Below are 27,440 nucleotides of genomic sequence, written 5' to 3' on the forward strand. Positions count from 1 at the left end.
AGTACCAATGCAGCACAGAAAGCTTAGAAAAGGGAACTCAAGGATCATTTTACTAGAGTACCATCAGTAACATGACTCAGCTATAATCTGTCTAGAACCTAAATTATAAATCCCCAAGAGAGATGACTTAACTGGCCAAGGCAATATTAGAAACTGTGATTCAATCAGTTACAGCTGGATCGGGGCACAGCACTGGGAGTCACTCCCAAAGAAGTGAGAGACACTGGGCAGTTATCCAAAACTCACCCGCTACGCTCTACCCCAGATTTCCTGACGCATGGTGTAGCATTCCAAAACAAACCCTTACAAGGACACTGCATAAGACAATGATTGTAAAATTTAGGAATCCTCATGAATTTTTTATGAGTTTCACGAAAACATAGCATTATGTATGGCATGACAGGGCAAAAAAGGGGAGAATTCACTACAGTAAAAAAGTACTAGTTTAAATAGACTCAAGCTAAAGAATACACTTAGACAACACCACAACAGAATTTGGGACAAGTATGCTGGAAATTCTACAGTTAAGCTTAAAAGTTATCAAAACAATATCCAAAGTTTTTAGAGGGGTTTTGGCAATTAAATTGCAAGCTTAAAAAAATCCAAAAGACAGTTTTTTAAAAGTCAGATGAGTACAACAAATCAACAGTTGAAACTGACATTTAATGTCACTTCTAAAATAATGTAAGACATTTCCTAGTTGCAATGGTAAAAGAAATTGAGCACTCAGAAGGTCCTTAGATGCTTTAGAAACATCTATAATGCCGCCGGGTGCGGTGGCTCATGCCTGTAATCCCAGCACTTTGGGAGGCCGAGGCAGGCAGATCACGAGGTCAGAAGATTGAGACCATTCTGCCTAACATGGTGAAATCCTGTCTCTACGAAAAATGCAAAAAATTAGCCGGGCGTGGTGGCACGCTCCTGTAGTCCCAGCTACTCGGGAGGCTGAGGCAAGAGAATCACTTGAACCCAGGAAGCAGAGGTTGCAGTGAGCCGAGATAGCGCCACTGCACTCCAGCCTAGGTGACACAGCAAGACTCCATCTCGAAAAAAAGAAACATCGATAATGCCTCATACCTCCTTCTTAGCCATCATTCACACTGCAGTTATAAATAACTACTGGTTATCCATCATAATAAATAATCTTGTTTATCTCAGTCTACAAAGAATAACCACACTTCTTATGACCAGGGCCACAATATACAGAGAGATAACTGACAGTCTTAAATTGCAAAGTAAATATAACTGCTATAAATCAAATAATAATTTGTAAAGTATTCAAAGTATTATATCGTCAAATGGAAACTTGCATAGACCCAAATAACTCAGGACACTTTGTTTCTTCTTTACTGGTCAGAAGTGTCAAACTCAAAGTACTTGATGTTGCATACTACTCTACCATTATAAACTGGTAAAACGCTCAGCACTAAACCACACAGTACATTCCATGAGGAAATATCTATAGGAGCATTTTCAAAAACATGTTTCACTGGACCTCAGTTCCAGAAGATATAGCTGAAACTATCATATTGGACTTTGTCAATGCGTATCAGTTTAATGAGCATGAAAGAATCTGAGAAACCCTGCAGTAAAATAACATAATGCTGTCAATCCAATGTAGTTCCTGGAGTGTTGCAACACTTTGAGAAACTCCCAAGCACACACTTAATATAATGATGTTATAAACCAGAATGTCCCTTGTGTCCCCTGTCTATCAAAAGTTGGTTGATCTTAGAATAAGATCCGAAACAAAGGCATTACTGATGAATACCAGAAAAAAAAATTCTACACAAAGCTTGTTTTTTGTTTGTTTGTTTTGTTTTGTCTTTTTGAGACAAGGTATCACTCTGTCACGGAGGCTGGAGTGCAGTAGCACAACCATAGCTCAGTATAGCCTTGAACTCCTGGGCCCAAGAGATTGTCCTGCCTCAGTCTCCCAAGTAGCTGGGACTATAAGCACATGCCACCACGTCTGGATAATTTTTTTTTTTTTGTAGAGACAGAGTCTGTGTTACCCAGGCTGTTCTCAAACACCTGGCCTCAAGTGATCCTTCCGCCTTGGCCTCCCAACCAAGTTTAAGATTTTATAATAATGATGCAAACTCCTGCCTACCTCTTTAGACTCACTTCTTTCCACTCACCATCAACCCTATGTGTTACATCAGCAGTTCCCAAACTTCAGTATGCATAAGAATCACTTGGGGAACTTTGGAGAAAACCATACAAACTTTTGTGCTTCTCACCTCCAGATATTAATTCAGTGTATCTGGGAAAGGTGTCACAGAATCTGAATTTTGACATGTGGTACACATGATTCTGACCACATTTTAGAAATTCTACTCCAGTTCCAGTAGAGTGGAACTACTAACTTTGCGCCTTTACAAATGCTGTTCCCTTTACCAATAATATCTTTTTTCTACCTTGTCTTTTTCATGCCTAAAAACTTGCCAAAAATATTCGCACCCTGAAGTCTCTTCCATCTTTCTCGCTAGGTAGAATGGATGGACTTTGAGCAACATAATGTAACAGTTAAGGTCATGGAATTTAGAGTCAGAAAGACCTGAGGTCCAAGCCCCAGCTCTGCTATTTTCTACTATGTGATCAAAGGACATTTTCCTAACTCTTCAAAGCTTCCATGTCCTTGATCTGATGGAATTAGGAATAGTATCTATACCGTAGAGGGCAGTTCTGAGGACCAAAAGCATGCAAAGCAGTTAGCACAGAGCCTGTGAATATTCAATAAATGTTATGCACCATCAATAACAAAATCTCATTAATTATTAATTACAAAACATTCACCCCTTCAAGACTCAGCTCAAATACATCCTGTGACAGCTGCTGACCTGGTTAGCCATTCCCTCCCTTCATATCCCCATAGCATCTTGTACGCTCACATTTCACTGAAAAGTGATTTACACATTTATTTACATTTATCTGATACACTGACCTTAAGATCAGAGGCTATTCTGTAAAAATGTATCTTTTACCTGCAGCATAAAAAAGACACTCAAAATATATTCACTAAAATGAAAAAGAAACCCCACAAGCAATGCTTAACATAAAATAAATGGAAAATAATGTTTGTATTAAACATTATTAGAATCAAAGACAAAGACTGAAAACTAAAACAGGAAAATGTAGACAGAATCAAAAGAACTAGTAAGAAATAGCACAGCAATGGCCAAAACAAATCTTCTAGTTGTTTTGATGTACTCTCCCATAAGGATGCTTTCCTTACACTAACACAACCTCCTGGTGGAAAGATCCAAACAAGAGCAGACTTTTTCTTTTACTCAATTCAAGTAATGTTGGAGCTAAAGGAGTTGTCACTGACTTCAAGGGTGGATGGCTGGGCCCACTGTGCTTTGCTTACAGTCAGAGAACCATGAGAAGCCAGGTTCCATTTCCAAACGTCTTCCTCAATGTCTCACACTCCATTTTTTCCTGTGGGACGCTCAGGAAGGTACTTCTATACATAGATAAAATCTACAGGCTTCTAGATGTTAAGATAAGCATTTCCTTTGATACATTTTCCATGAAACAGAAACCAGCTGAATCAAAACCACACAGCTAATTGGCAAAAATACTGTCTAAAAGAATATATGGTAAAAATGACAAAAATTAGAACTGGCAACTAGTTATAACTAGGTCACATTTGACGGCCACCCCTCACTTGGTGCTCAAATTGCTTTATTAAAAAGTTACATTTCCAGTGATTACTATTCAAAAATATTTTTAGAGTTTTCCCCCTTCTTCCCTATCTGTCCTACCACAAAAGGTGTGAAGCCATCTAACCCAAACTTAATTATTCAGCATTACCTTCCATTAAGCTATTCCATTTTCTAGCCACAATAATCATTCCTGAAATATATCAAGTCCTTCTTAATGTTAGGCCCTGTACCTGTTGCTCTTCTAGCTAGACAGAATTACCACCACCCCTATCGCCACCCTAACCTGTTTCTCCAACTGACGATGTCTCTCATTCTTCTGTCAGCTGAAATATCTTGGCTATCAAGCCCATCCTCCCTTCCTCTCAGTGCTTGGTATGTATCCTTTCTACAATGACGCACTATATAGTAGTCACCTATTTATAGGTCTGCTGCACCCACATGGACACCTTAAAGTTTTAAGTTTGCATTGCTATGCCTAGTAAACAATAAACATTCAAAAATGTTTATTGAAAGACATGAATAATAAATTATCACACATTATATAAACTTAAGCAAGAGTGCCAATTTTTTGGGAAATGCATTCCAATCTAAAGATTTAATTATCTGGCCGGGCACCATGGCTCACACCCGTAAGCCCAGCACTTTGGGAGCCCAAGGCAGGTGGATCACCTGAGGTCAGGAGTTCAAGACCAGCCTGGCCAATAGGGTGAAACCCTGTCTCTACTAAAAATACAAAAAGTAGCTGGGCGTGGTGGTGCATGCCTGTAGTCCTAGCTACTCAGGATGCTGAGGCAAGAGAATCGCTTGAACCCAGGAAGCAGAGGTTGCAGTCAGCCAAGATCACACCACTGCACTCCAGCCTGGGTGACAGAGTGAGACTGTGTCTCAAAAAAAAAAAAAAAAAAGTTTAATTAACTTGATTTGGAAACCATATAATAACACAGTTGGGGACAGAGAAAAAAATGTCAACTATCTCAGGCATATCATGAGGTATGAGGTAGTTGGGAATACAAAATCTTCAAAGAAAGATGTGTAAAACTTCTACAGGCTTCTGGATTGAGAAATCTAAACTGCAATACCTTTTCTTCAAATTTAAGAAACTACCTTTCCATGTATGCTTCCAACTAATCTATTAGGAAAAGACAATTTGATACCTAACAGTTACAACCTTTTTAGTAAGGGAATATATATTAAAGATAAATTAAAAACAAAAAAACAGCTAGTAAAGAAAGGTTTATCTTTATTTACACGAAAGGGTTCTTCACAAGGTTCTTCTAAATTTTGAATTTTTTAGTACATTTTGAGTTAGCTGTTGCATGCTTATAAAAATGGGTTACCATATAAAATGGCATAGTATTCTACCAAATTATTTTCCCTTTTATTTGAAACATTAATGAGCACTGCAGAAATAAGACGAATGCAAATCACACCCAAAGATCACCATCATTTACATATTAGTCCTTTCAATCTCTTCTCTGTGTAAATTTACTTAAAAAAAATTAAACTAGGACCTAGAATCACAATAGTAGCCTGTATCTTTCAAGTAATAGCGGCAGGAAGCAGACAAATTCCTAGGCAGATAGGGGTGGGTCCCTGGTGAAATGCGACCTTCAAGCCAAAGACAGCTTAAACCCTGAAAACTGAGCTGCTAGAGCACCTGACCGGAATAATGAGAACCTTTATTCCCGTTTGCCTGCTCTTTCCTGAGTGGTTCTTTCTGAATAATGCTAATTTTTAACTAATCAAATGTTGCCTTTCCCAAGGCTACCTACAGCCCATACCTCCCCAGTTCGGAGCCTATAAAAACCCGTTAGCCACACATTGGGGACAACACACGTTTGGGTAGGGGCTGCCCACTTCAAGTCCCCTCGCTGCTGAGAGCTGTTCCGTCACTCAATAAAACTCTTCCCCACCCTGCTCACTCTCGGTTGTCCGTGTAACCTCAGTCTTCTTGGATGCAGGAAAAGCACTTGGGACCCGCCAAATGGAGGATGCAAAAAGGGGTGTAACACTGTACCCCTCCCTCCCGCTTACCCAGCACTGGGGGAGAAAAAGTCACTGGGCATGACACACCACTGTTCGCCAACGCTGTGGGCAGCAGGAACAAATAAGAGCTGTAGTGCTTCTTGAGAGCCCAGACCTCGAGACTCTCCAAAGCAGGGCTGTAATATGCCCCTGGCTCGCCAAGCCCTTGGCGGTGGGAACTGAGCTGTGACACCCTTGGGGCTCTGCAGTTCCTGGCATCTCCGAGTTTTCAGGCACCACCACATCCCCCTCGTCTGGACACTGCTGCCTTCTATGGAAATTGCTTGCAGCACACTGGGTCCACCTGCAGCCTCACACGGAGCCAGCGCCTGTGTCGGTGCCTGGGGCTGCCCGTCCGCTGCAGCAGCTGACCCGCCTGGCTGTGTGCTGTAATCAGACCCTGCACTTGCTCATTCACACACCCCTTGCCATTCTGTACCTGTCTTGCCTGCAGAGGCCGGTAGCAAAAACCAAGTGCAGCCTGCCAGGCCGAGTGGGCAGGGTGAGTCCAGGCGAGTCCAAGCGAGCCCGGAGCCCAGCAAGGCCCAAGCAGGGGCACTGCTGACCCCAGAGGTTTCCCGCCAACAGGAAGTGGCACTCTCCAAAAAAATCCTGCATCACAAGTAACATGTTCAATTCTCCATGTCAGTAAATATTCTTTGAAAGCAATTCCAATAGCTGCATTGCCATTCTTATAAATGTTCTATTTCTAGTTTAATCACTCATTTTCTACATTGTTGAGTATTTCTTGTTTCCTTTCTTATGTTTATTACACCTCATTTGTCCATTTCAGTGTTTTCAACCCAAGGGCAGTTCTGGGTGTTCACCCAAGGGGTTAGTGGGAAATTCGAGGGGCTGTTGGTCAACAATGATGGGGAGGATGTGTTACTAGCATTTCATTTAATGCCCAGTAACCAAGATGCTAAATGTCCTGTTAATATACAGGCATGCCCCCCAAATATCCACAACTGGCTTGCTAAGAATCTCTTGTTCAGGAAAGCAACACGAGGCTGCTGTCTCTGGAGGTGTGGCCACAGGCAGGACCCGGAGGACCTCACCCATACACACAGAGGAAACTCCATGAGATGAAAGAGCTCAATGGGCCCAATACAGATTGCACTAACAGACAACAGAAGCATAATGCGTCCCTTTGGGATTTAAATTGGGGAATATGCAAAAGTCTGACCAATCTGTAATAGATAAACATGAAGTCAAACAAGGACTTTTGGCATCACAGAATGAGAAGTTCTACTGACCTTCTCCCCAGTGAAAATTATTAAAAACCACCATGTAAAGCCTCTACAAATGGTCCTAACGGCAAAGGGCAAATGAAGAAACGTCTACACAAATTCCACAAGACAGACTATTTGAACCAAGATCAATCCCTCCTTCCAATCTCACAATTCAGTGAGGCTGACTCCACTCCAGAATGCTGTAGCCAGAAATACAGAATTCCTTCTCCATCCTGCTTCAGTTAGAGGGCTTCCTTCCCAGGAAGAGCAGGGCATCAGCATCTCCCATCCGGCTCCCCAGCGCCTGTTGCTGTGGCTAAGTTCCGAAAGACTGCAGTTGAGAAGTGGAGATTCCCATCTTTTGCCCAACCCTCACTTGCTTAAATAAGGCTCTACCTTGGGTGGACCACACTGAGAATACTGGGGCCCTAATCACCCTCGGGCCGGCTTGTGAGACCATGCCAAGAGATGCAAGCTGAAAGGATCTCAGGTTACTAACTCATTCCCACTCCTCCATCCCCTACCCAGAGCTCAGTGCTTAAAAAAATACAGAAGGCAGCCTAGGCAACGTGGTGAAACTCCATGTCTACAAAAACACAAAAATTAGCTGGGCGTGTGGTGTATGCCTGTGGTCCCAACCACTAAGGAGTCTGAGGCAGGAGAATCTCTTCAACCTGGGCAGTGAGCCGAGATTGCGTCATGGCACTCCAGCCTGGGCGACAGTGAGACTCCGCCCCCCCGCCCCCAATACATACACACAAAATAGAAAAGGAGAAAACAGCTGAGTAGAATGACTAGACATAAGCTTAATGAGAAAAAAAAGAGGACTTCAACAATACTATAACTAAATCAAACAGATATCTAAAGAAATAGGCCTGGCACAATGGTTCACATGTGTAATCCCAGTACTGCTGAGAGGCCAGGGTGGGAGGAACCACTTGAGGTCAGGAGTTCAAGACCAGCCTGGGCAACATAGCAAAATCCATCTCTACAAAAATTTTAAAATTAGCCAGGCATGATGGCACGCAACTGTAGTCCTGGCTACTCAGGGGTCTGAGGTGGGAAGACTGCTTGTGCCCAGTTCAAGGTTACAATGAGTCATAATTTTTTCACATGCCCGCTGTGTCAAAGTGAGCCACAAATACACCACTGCACTCCAACCTAGGCAACAGAAGAGACTTAAAAAAAAAAAAAAACCTTTATTCAACAATATATATTCTTATTAAGCGCATAGAACATTCTCCAGGATAGACTATGTGCTAGGCCCTAAAACAAACCTTTAAAAGAATAGCAATATACAAGGTTTGTTCCCCCACCACAATGAAATAAAATTAGAAATAATAGGAAAAATGTTTAGGAACAATATGAATATGAAATTAATAAAATAATTCCATTTACTAAGCATCAAAGAGAATAACATACTTATAAATTTAACAAAGAAATCCAACATGTATACACAGAAAACTGTAAGTCACTGTTAAAAGCAATTAAACACTTAAACAGACATCCCATGTTCTTGGATGAACAGACTTTACACTATGAAGATGGCAATATTCCCCAAACTGGTCTACAGATTCAGTGCAATCCCCCATCAGAATCCCAGCTTACTTCTCTGCAGAAATCAACAAACTGATTCTAAAATACACAGGTAACTCCAAGAGACCCAGATTGGCTAAAAGAATCTTGAAAAAGAACAAATTAGGACTCATACTCTCCAATATCAAAACATACTACAAAGCAATACTAGTTAATACACTAGTACAGGCACAAGGATAGATGCAGATATGAATAAGTCCAGAATTAAAGTCCAGAAATGAAGCCATATATCCTACGGTCAACAGATTTTCAACAAGGATGCCAAGACCATCCAATGGGCAAAGAACAATCTTCTCAACAAATGGCAATGGGACAACTAGACAGCCAATGCAAAGAATAAAACTACACCCCAAAAAGTCAGGTAATAATTGCCGACAAGAGTATGGAGAAATCAGAACCCTGATACTCAGCTGGTGTGAATGTAAAATGGTGTAACCACTGTGGAAAATAATCTGGCAGTTCCTCAAATGATTACACAGAATTACGTTATCAGCCAGCAATTACCTCCCTAGGAATAAACCCAAGAGAACTGAAAACATTCGTCTACAAAAAATTTGTACACAAATGTTTATAGCAGCATTATTCATAATACCAAAAGAAACAATCCAAATGTCATCAGCTGATGAATGGACAAATAAAATGTAGTGTATCCATATAACAGACTATTATTTACCACAAAAAGGAATGAAGTACTGATGCGTGCTACAACATGGCTACACCCTGAAAACATTATGCTAAGTGAAATAAGTCCAAAAGACCATATTTTACCATTCCATTTGTAAGAAATGTCCAGAACAGGGACTCTATGAGACAGAAAGTATATTAGTGGTTGCTGAGGACTGTGGGGTGGGGAGGGGTAGGCAAAGGGAAGAGGAGGTTAGAAAGGTAACAGCAAAAGCGTTTCTTAGGTGATGAAATTCTAAAACCAACTGTGGTGACAGCTGGGCTACTACGAAATACTAAAGATCACTGAATTGCACAAATTGTATAGTACGTAAATTGATCTCAATAGAGCCCTTTTTTGGGCCAGGCACGGTGCTCATACCTGTAATCCCAGCACTTTGGGAGGCCAAGGCGGGTAGATGGCTTGAGCCTAGGAGCTTGAGATCAGCCTAGGCAACACGGCAAAACCCCATTGCTACTATAACTACAAAAATTAGCTGCGCATACTGGCGCATGCCTGTGGTCTCAGCTACTTGGGAGGCTGAGGTCTGGATCACTTAAGCCTGGGAGGTTGAGGCTGCAGTGAGCTGTGATTGTGCCACTACACTCCAGCCTGGGCGACAGTGTAAGATTCTGCCTCAAAAAAATAAAAAAAAAAAAGAGAAAAGAAAAGCTGCTTTTTAAAGGACAGGTGATTCTTTTTTTTTTTTTTTTTTTGAGGCAGAGTTTTGCTCTCGTTGCCCAGGCTGGAGTACAATGGCGCGATCTCAGATCACTGCAACCTCTGCCTCCCAGGTACAAGCGATTCTCCAGCCTCAGCCTCCCGAGTAGCTGGGATTATAGGAGCCTGTCACCATGCCTGGCTAATTTTTTGTATTTTTAGTAGAGACGGGGTTTCACCACCACGTTGGCCAGGCTGGTCTCAAACTCTTGACCTCAGGTGATCCACCCAACTCGGCCTCCTAAAGTGCTGGGATTACAGGCATGAGTCACCGCGCCCGGCCCAAGACAGGTGATCTTTTTAAAGATCAACGTTGGTGCATAAAAACCCATGATGAACAAAATATTTAAAACGTGAAGACAAGATAACTGGTACTGGTTTTTCCTTTTCCCTCTGGCTCAAATATAGACCAACACAGCATTGTTACTGATCCTAACTTTAAGATTTTGATATTTTGCTCATATTTTTGCATTAATTTTGAGTTTTAAAATATCATTTACCTTGATTACTGAGTGTTTTTCAAATCTTGGAGAAAAAAATAAAGCCAACCATACAAGAATAAACAGAGATGTTATTAGAAATGGCCATTAGGCAGGCCCATCAATGACAGATGGACAGAACAAGCTACCTAGACAGAAAGATTTACAGCCCATTACATACATGTGTTACAGTAAACTCTTGCTTTCTTAAGGTAGTCTGATAAAAGACTTGTTCTGTCACCTGTCTGAGATTATTTATAGACATACACAATTACTTTAAGAAAAAATAAGTTTTTTTTAAATAACTAAAGGAGCTTTCTAATAAAGTGGTTAAGAAATCTGCAAAAATTACTGGTCTTCAAAATCTTACCAGTATTTCCTATACTGACCACTATCTTAAAAATTGTGTGTGTGTGTGTGTGTGTGTGTGTGTGTGTGTGTGTACTGAGTAAATACTATCGGTGAAATGAATTAAAAAAAAATACTAGCCTAAATTCTAAAATACAGATGAGGGGTTTAAAAAAAAAAAAAAGTACCATTATTGGGAAAATTATGCTGTGAGTACCATCTTATGGTAGCAAAATAATGGCCCCCCAAAAATGTCCATGTTCTAACCCTTGGAACCTGTGAATATGTCACTTTACATACAAGGGACTGTATAGATGTAACTAAGGTAAGGACCTTGAAATAGGGACATTACCCTGGATTATCCAGGTAGGCCCAATTATAATTACAAAGGTTCTTACAAGAGGGATGCAGGAAAGTCAGAGTAAGAGAGAAATATGATGACAGAAACAAGAGCTCAGGAAACGAGTTGTGAAGATGCTATGCTGCTGGTTTTGAAGATGGAGGAAGGAGCCTCAGCCAAGAAATGCAGGTAGCCACTACAAACTGAAGAAAGCAAGGAAATGTATCTTTCCTCAGGGAAGAACACAGCCCTCTGACACCTTGATTTTAGTCCAGCGAGGCCCATTTTGGACTTGACCTCCAGAATTATAAGATAATTTTTCGTTGTTTTAAGCCACCAAGTTGTATCAAGTTGTTACAACCTCAAGAGGAAAACTAGTATCTTTTAGTCTTTGGACCTGTAATTTGTACTGCCCCATCTTTTTTGTTTTGTTTTTGTTTTTGAGAGTCTCACTCTGTCGCCAGGCTGGAGTGCAGTCGCATGATCTCTACTCACTGCAACCTCCACCTCCCGGGTTCAAGAGATTCTCCTGCCTCAGCCTCCTATGTAGCTGGGACTACAGACACAAACCACCACACCTGGCTAATTTTCGTATTTTTTAGTAGAGACAGGGTTTCACCATGTTGGCCAGGATGGTCTCGATCTCTTGACCTCATGATCCGCCCACCTCGGGCTCCCAAAGTGCTGGGATTACAGGCATGGGCCACCACGCCCGGCCTTTGCACTGCTTCATTTAATGCAACTGTACTCTTTTAACATCCCATTACTTCTAAAAAAAAATTTTTAATGAGAAAACGTCTTCTTAAAAGCCATTTTAAACAGGCAAAAGAACATTAATACAGAACTCAACACTTACACACAGTACAACTGGCACTCTTGAAGTACTAGTGGTTTAGCAAATTAGCATAACCTTCCTGGAGAGGAAGTTCTATGAAAAGCCTTAAAATGTCTTAGTCTCTAATCTCGATAATTCTCCTGGCAGCTTTCTAATTAAACAATAAAAAATGATCACAAATGTTTATGTACAAAAATCTTCAGGGCAGCTTCAGTTATTTAACACAATAGCTAAACAGCATAAATGACAACAATTAGAAAATTGCTGAATAACTGATGCTGCATCCATATTGTGAAACCATTAAAAATTATGCTTATTGAGAATCTTTAATGACATGGGGAAACACTTAAAAGTATCATCTTAAGAGATAAAAATAATATATAGGCTGGGCACAGTGGCTCACACCTGTAATCCTAGCACTTTGGGAGGCCAAGGCCGGTGGATCACAAGGTCAGGAGTTTGAGACCAGCCTGGCCAACATGGTGAAACCCTGTCTCTACTAAAAATACAAAAATTAGCCAGGCGTGGTGGCACACACCTGTAATCCCAGCTACTCTGGAGGCTGAGGCAGAATTGCTTGAACCTGGGAGGCGGAGGTTTCAGTGAGCCAAGATCACGCCACTGCACTCCAGCCTGGGACAGAGCGAGACTCTCTCTCAAAATATATAGATAGAAAGATAGACACAAAATAAATATAATAACATCTCAAGTCAAGTTAAAATATATAGACGTCATATACTTGGGACAGAATGAAACTGCAGGAGAAATAATGTGAAAAGGCTCATAGTCATTTCTGTAGTTGGACTATGCTGGTTTTAATTTTTTTCTTTAAACTTTACAGATACAGGAGTGCCTCAACTTATTATGGGGTTACAGCCTGATAAACCCATAGTAAGCTGAAAATATAATTAAGCCAAAAATGCATTTCATACATCTAATCTACTAAACATCACAGCTTAGCCTAGCCTACCTTAGATGTGCTCCAAACACTTACAGAGAGGTAAGGTCTACAGTTGGACAAAATAACCCAACACAAAACCTATTTTATAATAGAATGTTGAGTATCTCATGTAATTTACTGAATACGGTGAAAAAATGGAACGGCTGTATGGGTACTCAAAGTATGCATACAGCACTTGCAACAACATCGCAAAGTTGAAAATTTTTAAGTCAAACTATAGTTTAAGTCTGGGACAGTCTGTGATTTCCAAATTTTCAAAAACAGGCACATTTATTTATTTAGAATCCATATTATTAAAAAAATAAAGATGCTTAGGGTAACCTGAACTTGTAACTGCACCATAAGGCCATGAGATGACTACCCTACTGGGCTCTAAACTGACAGTGGTTAATCTCTGAATGCTTTTTCCAAAGTGTAAACTTAAAATATCATGCACTAAATGCACTGGCTGTAACAACATATACATTAAGTAACTTCCAACTATCAATTAAAATATTGGAATTTATTCTGAATGTTTAAAAGCACAGAAAAAACCTGAGTGACATCAAAATATATAAAAGATGAGCCTTTTCCACACCCCCATTTAGTTCTCTGACCTCCCCTACCCCTTAATGACTCCACTTCAGTTACACTGGCTCTTTGAAGATATCAAGCATGCTCTCACCTTGGGGTCTTTGCCAGGGATGTTCTTCCCCTAAACGTCCACATCCACACGGCTATTCCTTTGCCTCCCTTCACATCTTAGTTGAAATGCCACTTTCTTAATAAAAGACCTATATGGTCCCTATTTAACACCAAAGCCTGCCCTCCATCCTTTGTTCTGTTCTAATTATCTGTTTTCTTCACAGCATTTGTTATCTTCTAGCAGACTACACAATTAAAAATAAAATGTTTATTGCTTAATGTCTTTCTCCCTCTACTGGAAAAACAAACCTAAGAAGAGAAGGATTTCAACTTCTAGTCACTGATAAGTCCAAAACACCTGCAAAAAGAATCTGACACATATTAGGTGCTCAATAAATACCTGTTGAATGTATGATATGCTAATGTTGCTGTCAAAGGACAAAGCCAATATAATCTCTAATCATACCTACTAAAAATTGGACAATTTTCTGCATATGTGTAATCAAGAAAAATATAAGGCATAGAAAGTTCTTAAATCTTTCCATCTTTATCATTCCTGTTTGTTTCAGTCGTATCTACCAAAGACTTACGGCGAACTTACTGAAAAATTTCCCAATTTTATCTTAACATGATGTATAAACAGGAAAATAAAGCAGTTCTGAAATATTTATGTATTAGGGCAAATACGTTAAAATGTACACAAAACCCAATACTACTCTGTATTATTAAACAAAAACAGCTGTTAAAATTATATTTGCAGGCCGGGTGTGGTGGCTTACGCCTGTAATCCTACCACTTTGAGAGGCTGAGGTGGGCGGATCACTTGAGGTCAGGAGTTTGAGACCAGCCTGGCCAACAGGGTGAAACCCCATCTCTACCAAAAAAACAAAAATAGCTGGACGTGGTGACCTGTGCCTGCAGTCCCAGCTACTTGGGAGGCTATGAGGTGGGAGGATGGCTTGAGCCCAGGAGGCAGAGGCTGCAGTGAGTCAAGATCTCACCACTGTACTCCAGCCTGTGTTACACAGTCAGACTCTGTCTCAAAAAAAAAAAAAAAAAAAAAAGCATTATTATTACATACATTATATATACTGTAACAGTTCAAAATCAGAAGGGCAAATGCTGACATAAATTTTGACAGGTGATAACCCCCATAACTTTCCATTTCAAGTGGTATTGCTTCAGATTGCAAATGCTCAATGCCCCACTATGACATTATTGCAGAATAGGGAAACTTAGTCAAATATTAAAGGCCGGGCCCATTTTCTGAATCAATATGCACAGTTGAAAACTGCCTAACATTTGAAATGTGACCCAATCAGAACATATTTCACTGTGATTTCAACAGTAACCAGACCATCCCTATTTATTTTTCAAGCAGTTTTCTATTAACTTATGCTCCTTTACTCTCAGAGATTAAACCCTAAACTCTGTCCCCTAGATTCTGTAACTCCTATGATATAACGGATCTCACAGAACGCAAGGGAAATGCCCTCCCAAAGATGTTGGTTAGCCAATACCTCTGAATGACGTTCTACACTTCCAGTGTCTGATCCGGAGTGTTGCTCATTTACATCATCCTCACCGTCTGACCCTGAATCCCGTTCATCCTGTACTGGGGTAGCACCACCATCATCTGATTAAAAACAAAACAAAAACCAACTTATGGTGTAAGATGAATGACATCTACAGTGAAATGAACACACTGAATCAAGAATAACGTAAGTGCAAAAGTTACCACTGAGGAAGCATTAACTAAAGATGCTAATATTTTCAATAAGGTAATACAATACTCATACAAACACCAACAATCATAACATGTACTGTGAAGTATGTGGCAGCAAAACTACACCATAAAAACAATTTGTAGCTTAAGAAACAACACTAAACACCAAGTCAACAATTTATTTCAACTTCATGTTAAAATTGGGTCTTTCTCTCCATGGCATTTACCACCTTCTAATACACTATCTGAAGTTATTTTGTTTAACGTGGGTCTTCTTCACTTGAATGAAAATGCCACAAGAACAGGGATTTTGGTTCACTGCTTTATCTCTGGAGCCCAGAACACTGCCTAGTACCTGATATACAGCAAGTATTTGTTTACGAATGAAGAACACAAGAACTCCAGTACAAAACTAGTGAAAATCCACTCAAGAAAAGCATATATAAAATGGTAAATACAAACTGTTACCTAACTTGCTTTTATATTTTTGTACAGATGGGGTCTTGCTATGTTGCGCAGGCTGGTCTCAAACTCCTGGCCTCAAGCAATCCTCCTGCCTTTGCCTCCTAAAGCGCTGGGATTACACGCAGCCCCAATACTTTAAAAAATACAGAGTAAAATCGTATTTTAATGTATTACATATAAATACTTATTATTTTTTTTTTTTTGGAGACACAGTTTTGCTCTTTTTGCCCAGGCTGGAGTGCAATGGCGTGATCTCAGCTCACTGCAACCTCCACCCTCCAGGTTCAACAAGTGATTCTCCTGCCTCAGCTTCCTGAGTAGCTGGGATTACAGGCATCCGCCATCACGCCTGCTTAAAAAACACTTTCCTAAACCAGGTGCGGTGGCTTATGCCTGTAATCCCAGCACTTTGGGAGGCGTAGGCGGCCGATGGCAAATGCAACGTGTTTCCCACACCAGGTTCTGTCTCACTTATCCTTAATCTCAGGTGCCGAGCACCGTGCCAGCAAAGTAGGCCCCAGTAAGAGTTTACGGAATAAACAAACAGTAAAGAAAGGAGACCAAACTTCGGTGAGGAGTAAGAAGAACGATCTTAAGGTGGAGGAAAGGCACAAAAATCACCAGTAAGTGCCAGAAGCGCATTCCTTACTCTATGCATGCAACTGAAACATGGGTCCTGCACTTACGTCCGGTGTAGCAGGCAAGATTAAACCACTCCCAATTTTTTGTATTTTTAGTAGAGACGGAGTTTCACCATGTTGGCCAGGCTGGTCTCAAACCCCTGACCTCACGTGATCCGCCCACCTCGGCCTCCCAAAGTGCTGGGATTACAGGCGTGAGCCACCGTGCCCGGTCTACTTTTTAAAAAGTAACTTAAAAACACAAATGAATGGAAAAAAAACTATTTTGAAAGTATCAGGAAAGTGTTTTTTTTGTTTTTGTTTTTTTTTTGAGACAGAGTCTTGCTCCGTCGCCCAGGCTGGAGTGCAGTGGTGCAACTTCGGCTCACTGCAACCCCTGCCTCCCAGACTCAGGGCTCAAAAGATCCTCCCACTTCAGCCTCCTGAGTAGCTGGGACTACAGGTGTACGCCACCACACTCGGCTAATTTTTGCATTTTTTGTAGAGGCGAAGTAGGGGGGTGGGGGTGGTGTTGGTCTCACTATGTTGCCCAGGCTGGTCTCGAACTCCTGGGCTCAAGCCATCGGCCGCCTACGGCTCCCAAAGTGCTGGGATTACAGGCATAAGCCACCGCACCTGTCTTAGGAAAGTGTTTTTAAGCAGTGCATGCTTGGAAAACCCTTTGCAGTCATTACAATTCACTGTCCTATGTAAGGAAAAGCAATGAACTCAAAACAGTAAAGGGCTTAAGGCTTAAACAATTATTTAAGCACTCAAGTTTTCTTTTTAATTTTCAATTTTTGTGGGTACAGAGAGGGTGTATTTATTTATGGTGTATTTAAGAACTTTTGTAACAGAACGCCCCAACAGAACTAGCACACAAAGGGAAAGCAAATGCAACGTGTTTCCCACACCAGGTTCTGTCTCACTTATCCTTAATCTCAGGTGCCGAGCACCGTGCCAGCAAAGTAGGCCCCAGTAAGAGTTTACGGAATAAACAAACAGTAAAGAAAGGAGACCAAACTTCGGTGAGGAGTAAGAGGAACAATCTTAAGGTGGAGGAAAGGCACAAAAATCACCAGTAAGTGCCAGAAGCGCATTCCTTACTCTATGCAAGCAACTGAAACATGGGTCCTGCACTTACGTCCGGTGTAGCAGGCAAGATTAAACCACTCCTAACTAGGAGTGAAAAGTATAGGAAGGATCCCCCGCCCCATCGCCCCTTGGATTCTCCAACTACTCAACTACTGAAAACTATCTTAACAGAAGACACCTCTCCTTCCCTAGCACTTTGCACACAATAGGAGCTTAATATATGAAAGTGACTTCCCAATTTCAGCAAAAACCTTCGCCGATTCAGAAGAAAGCTTTCCCACCAGAATCCCCTCTCCAACGTTCTAGCTTCGACGCTTGCAGCTGGTCAGAGGGCTCTTGCCCTCCTCGGGCCGGGTCGTGGGAGGGAAGGTCTCGGGGGCTTCCTTGCCCCCACCCGCTGGGTGCCAGGCCAAGCCCCACCGAGTAACTGCTCCGCCTTCCAGCCCGGTCCCCCAGGTCCCTGCCCCACCTGACTGGTCGCCGCGGTAATATTCCGAGTCCATGGCAGGCGGACTCTCAGCGGGGAGTGTCCGCGCCCCGCGCCGCCCCCGTCACCTCCTTCCAGGCGGTGTGACCCCGGATGGCGCGGCTAAGTGTTCAGAGACTCCCGCCCGACCGGAGAACTTAACGGGTGCGGAGCGTAAGAAAGCGGCAGAGGCAAAGGTGAATGCTTTGACCTGGAAGCCCCGGCAGAAAAGGCCGTACCCGGCAGGCTGGTGGGCGGGCAGGCATGCGAGCCGGCGCTCTACTTCCTAGAAGCACCGCTGGGGCCAAAATGGCGTCTGCCCACGACCCTCAAAGGAATGCAGCGCGCAGGCGCCGCAACCCGTCAACCGGCCAATGAGAAGACGCAACAGCAATGACGCAAGGCACGGCCGGAAAGGAGACTCCTGGGAAAATTGAGCTGGAACTCGGGCTTTAGTTAAATACCTTCCTTGGGTGGATCCTGGTCTGGCCCCCGTGGAAATAACGTTATCATTGATTGTCATTTCCTAGATTCTGTGTCTGTGCCTTGTTTGAAGAGCTTTTGAGATACTCTTCCGAAAAATGAAGACCTGCTCAAATGACTTTTCCGTCATTCAGCCAAACCACTGTCGTTCCCGTCAGGCCCCGAGGCGCCTGGTTCCCGCCCGTAGTAGGCAAGAAAGCGGGCGTTGCTCACTGGGACTTGTAGTATGACGCCCGCGAGCTGTGAAGCGTTACTAACTGGCGCGATCCACAGCGCCTCCTCTCCCGGCGTCTTCCTCTCTTTCATTCTAAACAACTATTTAATTTCCTTGTTAAGAAGCCATGTAGCCAACAGTAAGAAGTACACATCTTTGCTTCCAGAAGGGTTCCCCTGATGAAACACCGAGGAAGGTGAAGTTGAACTTTACCTGAGCCCTGTGTTCCTGGAAAACAGCAGTGATTAAGAAACCCCCTCATCTATTTGTGTTTCTGGAACGGCACACTGTAAAGAACCACCCGTCTCCATGTGACTCAGATAAAACGCGTGCAGATGACCCCCTTGTTTGCCTGCGACAAGGCTAGAGACCTTTCCCCTTTATTCTGAGCCTGTTAATAAAGTCAAACAGACCTTCCAAATTCCCGCTGATGATGTCGCGTGATTAGTTGAGATTAGAACTCTCCCCCCGCAGCTAGTTAGACACAGAGAACATTTTCTGTTCATCCGACTGAAACTTCTCCTGATTGCAAAACAATCCCAACTGTCAATCATCCCACCTTCCTTCCTATAAAAGGCAAAACTACGCTGCCAAGACACTGATCATATCTGGAGTGCTCTCCCTATTGCAATAGGCTGAGTAAAATCCATTTCCTTACTTGTTCATTTTAGTCTTGGACAGAGAGGGGACCATTCTTGCCTTTTGATCGGAGGAGGGCCAGTAGAGGTTTAAGCAAAGACTCCCCAGGAGGTGTAGACATGTAGAAAGACAGCTTTTTGTTACTACTACAGATATCTGACCCTTCGTTAGCCAGTCAGAGTATGCTGGCAGAGCCCAATTATAGGCTCCTGAAGAGGACGTGGGAAGAGAAGAAAGGGGAGAAGTGGTTTCTCTCTGGAAATTCCCGTTTTCCTGCAAGAGAGTTCATGGATATTCCTTTCCGAAGTGGCGGAAACAGCATTGAATCCAAATTCCTTCTTTTCAGCTGTGGGAATGACATCTTCTCAGGCAGTCTTGAGAATCAAAAGAACAAAGAGTTAGCAATGCCCGAAACCAAATCATTTGATAGAATATATCAAGGCTCTAAGCCCTCTTCTAAAGAGAAGGTGAGAGTACACCTATGCAAATGGAGCAGGATTAATAGATCAAAATTCCAGGAAGAGGTTCAGTGGAAGAGAACCTTTTAGTTTCACCAGAGATGTAAGTCCAACAGTCAGGAAAGTGGTTGGGTTATAAACAATGCAATTGCCAGATGATAATTACTGAATTTTAGCGTTAAAACTAACTGTACTGGTGGTTTGGAGAATAGATAGAAACACTCTGGACACACAACAACGTTCTTAGCTCTAGAAGGCTGCAAAGAAGCATCAGATCTAATTTTTGTACTCAGAAAACCAACAATTTAGTGAGACAGGACACGTCTTTCAAATGAATACAGAGCCTTAGTTAAAGCAGTGTGCTTGTCAGTGTAAACACAGCTTACGGAGAGTTCCCAGAGCTCCTTCCTACCAGCTGGCTGTCCCTCCTGGATCCTGGTAGAGAAATTCTGTAGTGGCACAGATGTGTCTTTCTGAGTCTTGGCTGCCTTACATTTTCAGGACTGCCATCTCCCTACTCCTCACAGCCCATCCCAGTGCAGTTGGCCCATGGCGGTGGTAGGGAGGCACCCAGAAGATAGGCTGTTTCCCACGCCAAGGGTACTAAGGACAGGGAAGAATGGAGAGGCAAACTTGCAGCGGTCCACAATGCTTCCTCCCTTAACAGATAACCCAGAGATGCTGCATTCCCTAAGTGAATGTAAGATTTATTTGGAGACACTCTGAAGACACTGCCATTTGCTGAACATGTCAGGGAGCAAGAGGCCACATAATATAAACAGCCTGGCACCATCAGAGCTGTAGACTGGGGGCTTAGAGCCCTAGGTTGTGGGCCTATCACTGGGCTTATTGTACTTGGTGAGCTGGGACAAGCTACCAGCCTTCTATGAGCCTCAGTTTCCACATGTATCAAATGAGAGGGTTGAATCATGTTTCAAGTCCTCTTAGCTTTTTTCTATGTCAGAGAAGCCAGGTCTGTAAGTCTGACCCAGCTGCTTGTGTTTGAGCCACTAGCAAGCCCTACCAGGGAAGACACAAATGAAACTTACTAGCTGCGTGACCTTGAGCAAGTTGCTGAACCTCTCTGTGCTTCAACGTCCTCATCTATAAGGTGGGGATAACAGTACCGTTTATGTCAGAGTTGTCATGAAGCTAAATGCACATATATAATTATAATGTATAATATGTTATATATATTTTACATGTATAATATTATACATGATATAATTATATCTATTATATAATGATTCCTGGGACAGAATATTGTGAAATTAAATAATTCAAACATTTTTTTTTTTTTTGAGATGGAGTCTCGCTCTGTCACCCAGGCTGGAGCGCAGTGGCACAATCTTGGTTCACTGCAACCTTCGCCTCTTGGGTTCAAGCAATTCTCGTGCTTAAGCCTCCCTAGTAGCTGGGACTACAGATGTGCACCACCACGCCTGGCTATTTTTTGTATTTTTAGTAGAGATGGGGTTTCACCATGTTGGCCAGGCTGGTCTTGAACTCCCGGCCTCAGGTGATCCACCCACCTCAGTCTCCCAAAGTGCTAGGATTACAGACGTGAACCACTGCACCCAGCCAAATAATTCAAACTTAAAGCCGTTGGAACTTAAATTGTTCTGAGTCTTGAGAGGAATGTGACTATGCAGCCTGAGTCACATGGCATGCAGCTGCAACTTCTGCCTTTTTTCCCCCTGTAAATAGTTGAGACTAAGTGGTGCCAGAGATAAAACCCCCTCAGATCACTGCCCCTTCTACAGAGTAATAATGTCATCTTCCTTGGGATGCAGCAATATGTAACCAATCAGATCACTGTAACATATGCACTGTCTTGTATGGAAAATGTTATAATCCTGATAAAATTTTTCTGTCTCTCTCTGTATAAGTAAAACCTTAACTTCTCCACTTTGGAACACTGAACCCATTCGTTTGGAGTTGAGGTCTCCTGGGTGGCTGTCCGCACACTCAAACTCTATGTGTAGTCATATTTTATGCATCTTATTAAGATTAGCAATATATATGTTAGCTATTATCATTATTATTAGGCATTGTGAAGATACAGAAAACTAACGCATGATTCCTGCCTTGAGAAGCTTACAATTCATTAGGAAGTACTGCTTTGAAAAAAGAAAATGCTAAGAGGTGAATTGTGTGATGTGGGTAACAAGTACCACGGGAATTAAAAGGAGGGTGAGGCTAGAGTGAACAATCAGGTTGGCTTCCTTGGGGGAGGGTGCTTGAGGTGATATCTGAAGAACAAAGGCCGATTTGGATGGAAAGATAATGTTTCAATCATGGTAAGCTAACAATCTACCATGTAGTTATGTTGTTATAACAACATCAACAAATTTCAGTGGCTTGACATGATAATAGTTTATTTCTTCCTCTTGTCAATGGGCAGTGGGGTCAGTGGTGAGGTGGAGGTTGCACTCTGCTCCTAGCAGTCATTCAGGGCTCCAGGCTCTTACCATATTGTGGCTCCACCATTTCCCAGGGCCTCAGAAGCCCCTACTGGATGCTCTGCATGCCACCAGCAGATGGGAGAAGAGAGTGTGTAGAAAGGTGCAGGATGTTTTAATGGGTCTAGCCTGGAGTTGGAGCATATCACTTACCCTCATTCCATGGCCCCTTCTAATTATGAGTGAGGCAGGGAAGAGTATGTCCACTGTGGGACCAAGAGGAAAAGGAAAGTGATCTTGGTGGACATGCAGTATTCCAGGCAAGGGTAAGAAATCCACCCCAGCACTTCTTTTCCCAGAAATGAAGTTCTTAGCAATGAGACTAAGAGCTAGGCAAAGTATCACTATCTTCCAAGAGCTAGGCAAAGTATCACTATCATCATAATTGGCATCATTAACATCAGTTATTTAGTTTATTGAGTTGACACGTAAGCAAGTTTTGCTTTTCCTTCTCAGTATCTCAGTCTCCCCAAGGCAGTAAGATTAGTCATCAGGATATACCATTAACCCTGGTCATGGGACAGAGGTCCCATGTTTATGGCCAGTGACCTAGGTTTAAATGCCAGGGCCTAAGAGACAGATTTATCCACTGGATTGCCCAAAGCCCTCTAGAGAGGAGGAGGTGGCCTTTTCATTTTGTGCCCCTACTTTCCCCCTCTTGCTGCCTTGGACAAATCTCTAGGTAGGCTTCTCAGAGGGCTTATGGTGACAAAAGCACCACCAGAAATGAGTCCTTTCCTCCTGGGCTGAGACTGTGGATGCTTAGCTGGCCCATCAGGACTTTGGATCCAAGACCTTCCCAGTCTAGGAGCAGCTATCTTGAAGCTGCTGTTCCAGGAGGATGCCTGATGACACAGTCATCTCCTTGGCATGTCAGAACCAAGATCCTCCAGGAAGCACTCATCTTCCCTGCACCCTCCCTCCGAGCCATATCTTCCTGTCACTGAAGGAGCCCAAGGGTCAGGGTCACCTCTTCCGGGAGGACATTCGTTCTGGTCTTTATTGGCCTCCTCTTTCTCCCAGCCTCCAATGGCACCTGGGCCTGTGAACTATATATTGGTTCCCAACTAGGACTTTGTCCCCCAGAGACATTTGGCAACAATATCTGAAGACATTTTGATTTGTCACCACTAGGGGTGGGGGCATAACTAGTGGCTGCTGCTAAATGTTCTACAGTACACAGGACAATGCCTCTCATTCCCCAACAAAGAATAATCTAGTCCAAAATGCTAATAGTGCCAAGACTGAGAAACCCTGAACTACAGGACAGAATGTGCCCCGTAATCTACTCTCTTGTACTGTGCACAACTGTGGTTCCAGGGAAGCATTTAAGCCTTGCTTCTCTTCCCACATATTCCCTTGCCCCAACATCTCAGAAACCAAGGCAACAAAATGGGCAAGGCCTTTCAAACTCTGGGCTAGGGCCAGCAAGTTGGGGAAACACCTTTTTTTTTTTGAAAATCTCTGAAGACAGGATGGCTCATGCATCACTGGGGTGAGGAAGGAGGGGGTCTGGTTTGTCTGAGGGTTGGCGTGGTGTAATACATCGCAGTAAGCCCGGGCCATGGGATCAGGTACACCCTAATTCAAACCACACCTCTGCCACTTTTGGTCGTGTGGCCTAAGCAAGTTTCATAACCTCTTTGACTTTAACTTCCTTGCTATGAAACGAGGAGAAGCACCCCTCATTTGTTGAGGTTTGATGAGGGTTGAGTGAGATGGTACAAGCAAAGAGCCCACAGCACAGAGAAAATCCTCATCACATGCCAGCTCTTTCTGAGACTGAGAATTCAAAACTGTTCTAAAGAGTAGTTCAGTCGCAGAGGTCTATGCTGCCAACCTTGCTATTTCATAGGGTTAGTGGATAATTTGGCTGCTGTAGCCTAGATGGGAAGATTAGGGCCACCATAAGCAAGCGACTTCAGTTAGCTCTATGATATGCCGGTAAAGCTAAAGTGAAAGGCTTGCTCTGTGTCAGTCGCTGTGATGACGCTATAATGGGCTTGGTCACTGACAGGAGTGGAATGAACCATAGGTTGTCCATGGGCTCATTTCAGCTCAGCTCACAAACGTATTTTTCGAGGTTAGCAGAATATTTGCATCTTGGGAAATCAGCACTACGCTAATTGTGGAAGTAGCACTGGGCTGGGAGACAGCCAAGCCTGGTCACCCATGTTACCAGGAAGAGCCTGCCCTGCCTTTCCCCAATGCATCTTCTGGATTTCCAGGGCTTGGGGTCCCTTGGCTATGGAAAGCCTGAGGCTCCAGGAGAACCATGCCTCAGGGTGTCCTCCTTTGCACCAACTAACACAGCAATCAGACCAGGTCCTTGCAATCATAGGCGCAGTTTTGACTGGGAGGGAGGACTTGGCATGCCAATTCAGAAAGATTAGCAACCAAAAATTCATGCCCACTGTTTCGTAAGATCCCCCTCTGGAATCTTCCGTAATGACAAAATGCAAACAATGCTGAGAGCACAGACATGTTCATTGCAGTGTTGTATGTGATAGCAAAGGATTGGGTACCTCCCAGTGTCCATCCAGGGAGGATGGGTATACGAATGATGGGGCACTTGTGTGGCATACTGTCACGCTGTTTCTAAAGACCAGCGGTAAAAGTTTGGTACAGTGTCAGAAAGCTCTTGTGATATAATATGTAACATAAAAGAGAGAGAGACAGAGAATAGCATGTCAGTATCTAAAATGTGTTTGTGTGAAATTTTGCATAAGGTAAGAACTGGATGGGAACATCTTAGAGATTGTTTTGGTCCACACAAATTTTCTGTCCCAATATTTTATTACATGAGGGCAGTAGTAAAGGTCTGAAGAGGACTCAGTCTCAGCCCCAGAGCAAGGGGTTCACCATCTCTGGGAGCTGCCAGGAGCAGCAGTGTCAGCCCTAGAGGAGCTAAATGGTTTCTTTCTAAACCCGAGAAACCATGTGCAGCATGAAGCTCAAAAAAGCTGAGTGTGGACCCAGAAACTAGACGAGATTTTAGGGAGCAGGAGGCTAGTTAGAGCAAGGGCAGAACTTGGGGGGCTGTTCTGGGGGGAACAAACGGGACGGGGGGCTGCCCGAAAGACTCAGAACACACAGCTCCCTCCATGTGGTCCTTCAAGGGATCTCCCAGCTCGGTTCCCTGTCTTTGGCATGGGCCATTTGGTTTTAAGATACAGAAACTCCTTCAAGCCATGTCAACAAAAAGAGCATTTAACAGACGGAAACTGGGGACTCCATGGAGCCCACCCACAGGAGGCACAGGAAACCCTGAGGCATTGGGGGTCTCCTTCTGTCTCCACCTCTGCAGCTTGTCCACCTCTCCTTTTCTCTCCCACCACCGCTTGGTCTGTGTTCCCATGAAAGGTCCATATTCAGGGTTGCCACCCTGCCTTGACCTCAGTTCTAAAAGACGATGGCTCTGTCCCACATTTCTGCCTGCAGCTCCCGAGTCCCTCCAAGTCCAGAGAAAAGAAAGGAATCTGATTGGCTCTAGTTGGGCCAACTGTAAAGATGACCAAGACCCCTTTTTCATCCAACACAAGGCCTGTGGCTGAGCAGGTAACTCCCTGCCCCTATTATCCACCCACCTTCATAGCCTTGCATAAATGAGCTCCCCTCGCCCTCATGCTTACTTCCAGGGACTGCCTGGCCCCTCCAGTCTGACCCCTCCCAGGGCCCACTGCCGGATGCACTTCCCTTCCAAATGGTCTGTATTTGCCTCAAGCCCAAAGCCCCCTTGATCAAGTGGCAGCCTGAGCCTGCCCAGTTTGTTGCCAGGTACCCTCCTGGGAACCTTGTTGTCCAATGGCCTTTGTCTCTAAGGCTTCCTGATGGCCCCAGACATGCCCCAGGTGTATGCTCCTGTCACACTCAACACAGAACACTCTCTTGACCAGGTGTCCAAGCAGTTCTCCAGCAGACTCCGGCTGGATGTCCTATAATTCAATTCAATCAGACACTGTCAACCTGGAGTCATAGATCCCACAGGTTAAGGGCTCGGTCCCACAAAACTGCCCCACTTCAAATGCAGTCTCAAGTCATAGGTTGGCACCTATACTTCTGACCAATTGGCTATAAATCGGGGATCCCATGCCCCACTCCTCAGGTTGGATTTGCTAGCACAGCTCACAGAACTCAGGATGGCACTCATATTGACCAGTTCGTGGGAAAAGATTTTACAAAGGATTACAGACGAGCAGCCGAATAAACACTCACAGGTGAGTTGTGTGGGAAGGGCATGGAGCTTCCATGCCCTCTCCCGCATGCTACCTACCCCCCAGGGACCTCAGATGTGTGGAAGCTCATCAAATCTTGTTCAAGAGTTTTACCTTCCCAGAGGTCAGTAGGCGGGGCTGAAAGTTCCAACCCTCTATTCACTAGGTCTTTCTGGTGACTGACCCCATGCTGAGGCTAGGTAGGGCCCCCACATGATCACCTCCTCAGCATAACTTCAGGTGTTATCAAACGGACTCATTATGAGATGATCACTCAGGAAATTTTTTGTTTGTTTGTTTGTTTGGAGACAGAGTCTCGCTCTGTCATCCAGGCTGGAGTGCAGTGGCCCGATCTTGGCTCACTGCAAGCTCCACCTCCTTAGTTCACGCCATTCTCCTTCCTCAACCTCCAGCTGGGACTACAGGCGCCCGCCACCACACCCAGCTAATTTTTTTTTTTTTTGTATTTTTAGTAGAGACAGAGTTTCACTGTGTTAGCTAGGATGGTCTCGATCTACTGACCTTGTGATCCGCCCACCTCAGCCTCCCAAAGTGCTGGGATTACAGGTGTGAGCCGCCGCGCCCGGCGATCACTCAGGAAATTCTAAGGGTTTTAGGAGTTCTGTGACACCAACCGGGAACAAGGACCAAATATACTGTATTTCATATTATACTACCACCCTCAATTAGAGCTTGGGGTGCTTGGGGGCAGAGATCCTGCCATGCAGCACCTGGGAAGATGCTGAGCCCCCTGGATGGTCAGCTGACTGTCACCATGGGATCTGGCTGGTGGCCAGAGCAGGTGCACAGACTGCAAACCCTGGTGGCCTCCGGGCAGCATGCATCGCTGCTCTGCAGAAGGGTCCTGGGTTAAAGAGCAGACGTCATGAGGCTCTGCCAGCTGGGGCTGAGGGAGGTGTGTGGGAGTGACTGGAGCCCAGGGACAAAGTCCTGTAATAAATTACGTGGGCCCAGAGTGCTCCCGGTCATTTCCTCTTGGAGCCCTACCTCTTCTTCCTCTATCCCTTACTCCCTGACACACCTGGAGACCCAACACTGCCTCCTTTCCTGGCTGTTTCAGGGTGCCCAGGGTGGAGGGGAAA

General features: G+C 43.7%; 1 protein-coding gene across 12 annotated transcripts in view; it reads right to left on the minus strand.

Moving 5' to 3' along the window:
* IWS1 (interacts with SUPT6H, CTD assembly factor 1) overlaps positions 1 to 18,208 on the minus strand; it is a 93,679-nt gene extending 75,471 nt beyond the window's left edge. For 11 of the 12 annotated variants that reach the window (XR_004027234.1, XR_004027238.1, XR_004027237.1 and 8 more), the window contains exons 1-2: positions 17,871 to 18,208; positions 15,016 to 15,131 (exon numbers count right to left, since the gene is read on the minus strand). Coding sequence is in view for 3 of the 12 variants with exons in the window: in XM_003276107.4 (XP_003276155.1) it covers positions 15,016 to 15,131; positions 17,871 to 17,904 (150 nt within the window). In the remaining 9 variants the exon portion in view is untranslated. The remainder of the gene's footprint in view (positions 1 to 15,015; positions 15,132 to 17,870) is intronic. The other variant, XM_030800936.1, reaches the window with a different exon arrangement.
* Positions 18,209 to 27,440: the final 9,232 nt, after the last annotated feature.

Source organism: Nomascus leucogenys, chromosome 20 (assembly GCF_006542625.1).
Source record: "Nomascus leucogenys isolate Asia chromosome 20, Asia_NLE_v1, whole genome shotgun sequence".
Lineage (NCBI taxonomy): Eukaryota > Metazoa > Chordata > Mammalia > Primates > Hylobatidae > Nomascus > Nomascus leucogenys.